Source organism: Vombatus ursinus, unplaced genomic scaffold, assembly GCF_900497805.2.
Source record: "Vombatus ursinus unplaced genomic scaffold, bare-nosed wombat genome assembly UNPS02000749.1, whole genome shotgun sequence".
NCBI lineage: Eukaryota > Metazoa > Chordata > Mammalia > Diprotodontia > Vombatidae > Vombatus > Vombatus ursinus.
In genome coordinates, this window is record NW_020940527.1 from 19,020,631 (window position 1) to 19,028,978 (window position 8,348).

General features: G+C 46.8%; 1 protein-coding gene across 3 annotated transcripts in view; it reads left to right on the forward strand.

The window, feature by feature from the left end:
• AP3B2 (adaptor related protein complex 3 subunit beta 2) overlaps window positions 1-8,108 on the forward strand; it is a 57,857-nt gene extending 49,749 nt beyond the window's left edge. For 2 of the 3 annotated variants that reach the window (XM_027860250.1, XM_027860243.1), the window contains exons 17-26: window positions 1,159-1,267; window positions 1,889-2,054; window positions 3,532-3,724; window positions 3,883-3,943; window positions 4,568-4,674; window positions 4,952-5,183; window positions 6,328-6,412; window positions 6,679-6,776; window positions 7,070-7,208; window positions 7,505-8,108. In XM_027860250.1, the coding sequence (XP_027716051.1) occupies window positions 1,159-1,267; window positions 1,889-2,054; window positions 3,532-3,724; window positions 3,883-3,943; window positions 4,568-4,674; window positions 4,952-5,183; window positions 6,328-6,412; window positions 6,679-6,776; window positions 7,070-7,208; window positions 7,505-7,655 (1,341 nt within the window). In that variant the 3' untranslated portion in view covers window positions 7,656-8,108. Of the gene's footprint in view, window positions 1-1,158; window positions 1,268-1,888; window positions 2,055-3,531; window positions 3,725-3,882; window positions 3,944-4,567; window positions 4,675-4,951; window positions 5,184-6,327; window positions 6,413-6,678; window positions 6,777-7,069; window positions 7,209-7,504 lie in introns of those variants that run through there. The other variant, XM_027860257.1, reaches the window with a different exon arrangement.
• The last annotated feature ends 240 nt before the right edge of the window (window positions 8,109-8,348 follow it).

Sequence of the window (8,348 nt, forward strand, 5' to 3'; positions counted from 1 at the left end):
GGAATGTGCTATATCTGGATTTCAGCAAGACATTTTGACAGTTTTTAATGATATCATTGTGGACAGAGATGGGCAAATGGAAACTGGATAATAGAATTAAGGGACAGAAGCTCCCCAAAGAGCAGCCATTAATAGATATGTGGAAAGTCTCTGTCCTCGGTCCTGTGCTAGTCACTGTTTCTGTCCCTGACTTTGTATAGAGACATCGAAGTTTTGCTTATCAGTTTTGCAAATGACACAAATTAGGAGGAAGAAGAAATATATTAGATGGCAGCCAGAATGTTGAGCAGAATCTAACAAGATGAAATTTCATGGGCATCATGATGTAAAGTCCTGTATATATGGATTTATTAGGGGATTTCAAGTCACTGAACAAGTCAGAATGGAAGCAATGGGCCTAGAAAAAACACACCAAAAAGATGCTTGGGCTCTTTTGGATTGCAAGTCAGTAGTGCAGTGCAGCAGTGAATGGTTGGGAGGCACACTGGAGCTCAATGGTACAATTATAGTTGGTTAATTGGTCAATGTAGTCCATTTGTATAAAGAAACCATTACACCAAGAATACACATGATCCCATCTGAGCAATTCTTGTTCAGGTCACTGATGGCCAGTGGATCTTTTCATCCCCTCTTGAAAGGGACAAGGAGTCATTTCATCAAAGCCCCTAATTTTTCCCAAATGCTTCTCAACCCACAGGAGGAGGATCTATCCCTGATTGAAACCCACATGGGTCTGTTGGGCGACTATACCCAGGTCCCTTTGGTGTGCCATGTTATCCCATCCCTCATCCTCCCCATCATGTACAGTGTCCCACCTTGGCTCTTCTGTGTGCGGTGTCCTCCTTTCTCCCTGCATGTGCACTCATCCCATCCATGGGCATTCCTTTTCTCCTATATACACAATATCTTACCTCCCTGGTTTGTGTGCAGTGGCTCCCTCTTCTCCCCCACCTACTAGATCCTATGTCAGATCCCCCTACCTCCAAAGGAGGAACCAGATCTGGCCTGACTCTTAATCTGGCTTAACAGGATATAGAGAATAAACTCTAATGAAGAGGGGTATCACTGTATAGAGAGGTAGAGGAGGGGGAGGACAGGCTGGACTTGACTTGTTCTTGCCCCTCTTTAAACTCCTTTCTTCATCCCTCACCCACTCAGGTTCCTGAATGGACCAAGTGCTCTAACCGGGAGAAAAGAAAGGAGAAGGAAAAACCATTTTACTCAGACTCTGAGGGAGAGTCAGGGCCCACGGAGTCAGCAGACAGTGGTGAGAATGGAATGACTCCCCACAAAAGTGCCCCACAGTATCATGCATCCCCCCAATCTGTATATGTATAGTGTGCTTCTAGAAGTGTGTAGCAATTACTTAGGTATGTCTGTGTTTAACTGCATGAATATTCATGTGTATGTCTGTGTCTGGGTGCATATATTCATATGGTATGTATATATCTTTGCATGTGTGTGTGTTCATGAGTCTGAACCTTCATGGGTCAATGTGGGTCCCATCTCTAGTAGACATGTGCACACTGAAATATGCTTTGAATTTGCATCTATCTCATGTGTCTCTGTGTCTTCATTTCAATGTGTCTTGGGATCTATATGTGTCTGTCTGTGCATGTAAGTGCATTTCAGAATGTGGGTTTGTGTACCTATTGATTCATATCTATGTGATTGTATGTATATATGCATGAGGGTTAGTATGGGTTGTATGGTTTGAACAGTCCAGGAGACTGGGATTTTAGACTTCACTGAAAGAACCTGGGGTTAGGGAATTAACTCAACCTACAAGTGTTACTGCTTGAACCCTGGGCCCAGGGAGCCTGGCCAGGAACTGAGCAGTCACAGAGCCCTGGCCCTGATCTGGCCCTGACCCAGCCCTCCACCACAGACCCTGAGTCTGTGAGCGAGTCTGAGAGCAAGAGCAGCAACGAGAGTGGCTCAGGAACCAGCAGCGATGAAGACGAAGATGAGGATGAGAGTGATGAGCAAGAGGCAGATGAGAAGAAGAAAGGGAGAAGAGGCGGCCAGGAAGCCTCCAGGGACAGTGGAGAGAGGTGATTTGAGGGGTCCTTCCTAGACCAGAAAGGATGCCAAAGGTCAGACAGCAGGGCATGTGGCCAGATAGCTGGCAGCTACCTGGGGAGGGGACCATTAACAAAGCACAGATCATAAACACAGAGCTGAAAGGGACTTCAGAGAGTGTCTAGTCTCATAATTCCATTCTTACCTTGTGATATCAGACAAATTTGAAGGCTTATTCACTTGCACTTAGGCATATATATATGTATATATATATATATACATAAAAATATATGTGTGCATATATATAATGACTCTGGTCAGTAGCTGGCATCTCCTTAATGGAGGCTTCAGACTCCTTTGGTTAAGTATGTTGATTGAGCACATCCCAACTTCCCCAGAAACAATCCAGAGTCAAGCTTGGGTCAAGTGGCAATACAAAGACTTTGAATGCTGTTTGAGTCTATCAGAGGAAGCTGTGTAGAGAACCTGAAGTGACTTTTGACTTAAGCTTCTGAGCTCTGTCTATATCCTTCATCTTTACTGTAGATGGCATCAGTCTGGACCTGTCCTCCTTCCAGTGGTACTTGACTAAACAGGAAATCTGTCCATCTGCTCATCTCAGAAAAAGCTTAAAAGTCTCTTTCGGAATAGTTGACCAAGTCTAGATAGTCTGCTGCTTTTTGAGGAGTGAAGGGCTACCCTGTGGGGGCTTCATGGCCATCCCCAGAGTGGGCTCTCATTTGAGAGACACGCAGACTGGGCGTGGTCCAACTATTTAGCCTCAGGATGTTGGCAGATGCAGAGCATAGCATGGGGAGAGCTTTTCTAAGAAAGAGAAGGGCCAAAGGGAAGTGGAGGGAAAGGTGATTTCAGGGCCCTTGAGATAATGATAATTGTGATAGTTATAACAGATGTTTTACAGCCCTTAAGGGTTTACAAAGGGTTTTACATACATTGTCTCATGCTATATGAGGTTAGGTTAAAAGGACCTAGGGGTGATTCTCCTAAAGAAAAGACTTACAGGGGACATGATAACGTGTTCATGTCCTTAAGAGATTAAAATGAAGAATAATTTGAGACTTGTTCTGCTTGGCTTCTGAGGACAGAACTGATGGATAGGAATGTTACAGAGAGGTAGATTTTAGCTCAATATGAAGAAAAGCTTCCTGGTCATTAAAGTTGTCTGAGAAGTGGCATGGCATGCTCTGAGAGACTGTGGGCTCCTAGAATTTGTGGGCTTTATTAGAAGACTTCAAGGAAATGCAGGGTGATCACTTATTGAATATTTTGTAGAAGGAACTCCTGTATGAGTTTTAGAAAAGTGGTCTAGGTGATTGCTAAAGTCCCTTCCATCTCTGAGGGCCTTTAATTCTGTGAAAGTACCAATAGCCATCTTTGCCAGACCAGATAAGGAGGCCAGGAAAAGCCTTCTTTCACTCTTTCAAAGGTCAGGATTTAGGGGCTTTTGAGCTCTGAGAATATGGTCTTGAGCCCTATCTGCCCCTCCAGTGACCAGAGTGAAGAGGAGCAGAAGAAGGTAAAGAGGAAGAAGAAGGCACATGAAAGGAAAGAGACATCTGAGTCCTCAGAGGAGGAGGGAAGTGCTTCAGACAGCAGTTCATCAGAATCTGAGTCAGCATCTGAGTCTGAGGAGGAGGAGGAAGAGGACCAAGCAGAGCCTGACACTTGGAGAAGAAAGACAGTAAGAACAAGGGGTTGGGGAGAGGGAAAGAGGGAAGGAAGATATAGCCTATCCCAGTAGGGAGTTTTCCCCACCAGACTGGCTGGGGTGCTGTTCTCTGCCTTCCTCAGGCAGAGACTGTAGTGTGTCCCCCTTCCCTCTTTCTACCCTCTGCTCAGCCTCCAAGTAGCAAGATAACCCCCAAACCCAAGGAGATCTCCCTGCTTGACCTGGAAGACTGTGAGTAGGGAAGTTTGTTGTTGGAGGGGAGGGATTGTGTGATGGAAGGGAGAGGTCACTCCCATAATGGGATCTACGAGTAGAGGATGACTTTACTAAATGTGTGGGTCCATGAATAGCTTAAGTCTGATCAGTGGATTATGCATAGGGAGTGAAGTTGTCTTGAGACTGTGATGTACTAGTTCTGGGGAATACTGTCTAGCCATGTCTGGGTGAACGTCCAGGCCCTGTGTAGCCTCTGTATGGAGGTCAGCAGTTCCTAACAACTTCTATTTGGTAATGTCTGGATTAGGATTAAATCCTAGCCTCTGTCCAAGGATTCACAGGTCTCAGTCTTGTCCAGTATCTGTCTCCCCAAACTCTGCCTGTGTGCCGAAGAGCCTGACTTCTGTCCAGCCCCTATCTCTGGGCCAATGAGGCCTATCCAATATCTGACTTCTTGCTGTGGCTAGATCTGGCCACGCTCAATGTCCACTGTCCATGGTGCTGAATCATACTCTGACTAAATTTCATTTCTCTCCCCTCCCTGGTTCCTTCCATTCCAAAAAGGATGTCCCATTCCCTCCCTTTCCTCCTCCCCTCCCATAGGCCGTCATTATGAACTGCCTCTTATCTCCCCCACAGTTACTCCTCCCAGCATTCAGCCAGTATCCCCACCAAGGGTCGTTTCCAACAGCTTAGTCACTGATCTGGAAGGCTTGACACTCACTGACTCGTCGTTGGCACCCTCGGTGAGAGTGGGAACCCTGAAAAAAACAAAGCATGGGGAATGGGTGGATTACAGGGAGTTACTGTCCATTTCTGAATCCCTGACAGGGACAAGCATAGGGGAGTGGGCAGGGGTCTGATGTATTGCCCTATTGTACTAATCAATTTGTTCTTTCTCCATTTCCCTCCCTCTGGCCTGTTTCTGTACCTATTTCTTCTCTGGTCTCTCCTATACCCATCTTTATGCTCTATCCCTACTCCTACACCTTACTCTTCCTCCCTTCTCCTGCCCACCCACAGCTGCTCAGTCCTGTGATGGGCCCTGGGAAGCGGCAGGAGCTGCTACACCGTGTGGCAGGGGAAGGGCTGGCTATTGAGTATGTATTCAGCCGACAGCCCTTCCCTGGGGATCCACACATGGTATCTGTGTGCATCCACTTCTCCAATAGCTCAGATACCCCTGTGAAGGGTCTACATGTGGGGGTGACCCATCAGCAGTCTGGCATACGCATCCAAGAGTTCCCTGAGATTGGTGAGGGTGGATATAGGGAAAATGGGGGGAGGGCATCCTTGATAGCGTCATAACTCTTGACCAGGGACTTGTGTACTTTATTTACTAAATCTATGTCCCACATCCATCTAAATTCCCTTGTGTGTCTATATATTTATTGAGGATTGTGAGCTTTCCAAGGGTAGGGACAAAAGCTGTTAATTCATATGGTACGGTGCCCAAGACACAACATCCAAAATCTATGGTGCTCCTTACAGACTAAGATGAGTACCAATGGTACTCTTTACAGATTATGCCTAAAACACAGTGATGGTGCCAAATGATTCTGAGGGCAGACCAGGGCGATGTTGCCTGGTACAATGCTGCCTTGAAAATGTTGCTTGGCAAAAACAGCCTTGTGTAGGCAGTGCCCAGGAGTCAGTCCTGGCACAGAGAGTGCTTAGTAAGACAGTGCTTAGTACAGATGGCAACAATACAGACTATGCAGGTATAGACTATACCCTGAAGACAGTGCCTGGCACCAACAATGACTAGTTTAGACACAGATGGTGCTTGATATAATATAAATGATGCCCAGTACAGATGGTGCCTAGTACAGAAAGATAGTGACCAATATACAAGCTTCCAGAAGATGGTGCTGTGAACAGATGGTGCCCATATATATTGTGCCTGGAAGAGTGTCTGACATAAACAGTGTCAATAAAAATTTTTTTAAGTGCAGATGGGGCCAGTACAGACAGTTCCTGAGAGATGTTGCTTGTCATAGATAATGTAATCTTGCTTGCTTTGGGAATGGTCTAGATCTGGGGCTGGGGATAGGTAGGTAGGGGGGTGATGAGGTAAAAAGATGAAAGAGTAGGCACAAAGTGATGGGGAAGGAAGACTCTTTCTTGGGCAAAGAGGATTCTTTCTTAGGGAGGGAGGACTGTTTCTTAAGGAAAGAAGTCCCTTAGGGAGGAGAGCGAAGTGGGGAAGAGAAAAAAAAGAAAGGGAGGAGAATCCTTTGTTAGTCTTAGGGCTCCATTGAGGTTAGTGGTAGGGTAGGGAGGCAAAAAACAAAGAAATAATGATCTCATTTCTTTTGGAACTTAATGGGGCCCAAGGATCAGATCAGATTCCCTGAGAAGGGATGGTGACAGCAGATTTACCCTTCTCTATATCACAGAATCCCTGGCACCTGGTGATTCAGTTACAGCCATCATGGGCATCAACTTCTCTGACTCCACCCAGGCGGCCACCTTCCAGTTATGGTATATGTTGATTTTAGATCCCAAGAAGCCCTAGAGGAGGGAGGTTTGGTTCTTTCCTAGAGTAGAAGTGGGGGAAGGGAGAGGACCCCAAGATCTAGTGGGTCTAGAATGCAGCCCCAATTCCTGGGATCCAACTCCCAACTCAACCTCATTTCCTAGGGCCCAACTCTCATGTACATGCCCCGCCCTTTGGAATTCTATTTCCTAAGATCCAGCCCTTGTCAGGAAGGGTGTGGTATTGGCCTTACTTTCTTACTCTCCTCCAGCACTCAAACTCGACAGTTCTATGTCTCCATCCAGCCACCAGTGGGGGAGCTGATGGCTCCTGTGTTTATGAGTGAAAATGAGTTCAAGAAGGAACAAGGTGAGTAAACAGGAAAGTCCAAAAGCCCAGGGCCCCTCATCATCTCTTTACAAGGCCACAATGTTATTACTTAAACTCTGTGCCCTAGAAGTCAGTTACTTATTCATAACCTTGGAGAGAGCACTGGGGTGGGCAGATTGGGAACTTGGTTCTCATTTTCTTGGCATGCCTGGTCAGATGGGGGAAGACTCAGTTCCAAGTCAGAGAGGTTCTGAACAGGTCTAGGTGTCAGGTTCTTCCCCCTACCCTGCCTCACCCCACCAAAACCAATTCTTTAACTCATGGGCCCACAGCGAAGCTGACAGGCATGAGTGAAATCACAGAGAAGTTGACCCTGCCAGACACATGCTCAAATGACCATATTATAGTCCAGAGGGTGACTGCGACAGCCAATCTTGGTCGGATACCCTGTGGGGCTCCTGATGAATACAGGTGAACTAGGGCCCTGACTAGGAGGGGAGGGACCCTAAGAAGAAGGTAGAGGGACCCTTATGGAATATGGGGTTCTAATGAAAGACTGGTTGGGGTAGGGAAGGACATGAAGAGAGTACTTGGACTTTGTGTGGGTGGAAAGTACCCCCTAACTTATGACACCTATGTGACATTCCCTTCCCTATTTAGGACTGGGAGATCAAGGCCATCTTACCCCTCTTCCTTCTGGATTTTTTTCTGGACTCCTCCACTTTTTCCTTTGTACTTATTTCCCCTATTCCTCTTCTGCCTGGAAGGTTTGCTGGAAGAACACTGACTAGTGGAAGTCTAGTTCTGCTGACACTGGATGCAAGGGTGGGTGCAGCTGCTCAGCTAACAGTCAACAGTGAGAAGATGGTGATCGGCACCATGCTGGTGAAGGATGTTATCCAGGCCTTGACACAGTGATTCCACGCACCTGCCTTCGGTGCTTGCTGCATTAGCTTCCCCTGGCCCCTGGCCATGATGCATCCACCCCTTTTACTGCCCCCATCAAATCCCCACCCAAAGCTGCAGACTGGGCCTTGAAATAGTCTCCCTCCTCAACCCCTATTCTGTATTAGTTCCGTACACACCTACCAACTATATCCTTGGTGAGGGACTCATTTGCTGGTTATCTACCTTCACTGTCCTCCCCAAGGGATTCCTAAAGGCTGGGGAAGGAGAGGAGGGAGTGGCAGCTGCTTGCTCAGTGCCTCCCCTAGCCCAGTATCCTTTATTTACTTATGGAAAACCTCAATAAAACTGACCCTCTTCACCTATCCCTTCTCTCTGGGCTCTTCTGGAGGTGGTCATAGAAGAGGGCAGATACTGGCACAGACCCTAGAGAAGCAACCATTACTGAACCCATCAAGTGACCTTTCTCACACAGCTCTGAGAAAGAGCCAGGGCTGGCTCTAGTCAGGTAGAAATGGGACATAGGATACTGTCCTGGGTCTGATGTCATAGCAGCATGTCAGGCAGTATGGCTTGCCTGAGAAATGGGGAGGGGAGGATGAAGAGAGCCTTAGGAAACTTTTGGTTTGGAGTATACACATGGACCAGGGCATAGGAATGAACTGTTTAAGGGGTATAAGCCTAGGAATCCTTAAAAAGTTCTTG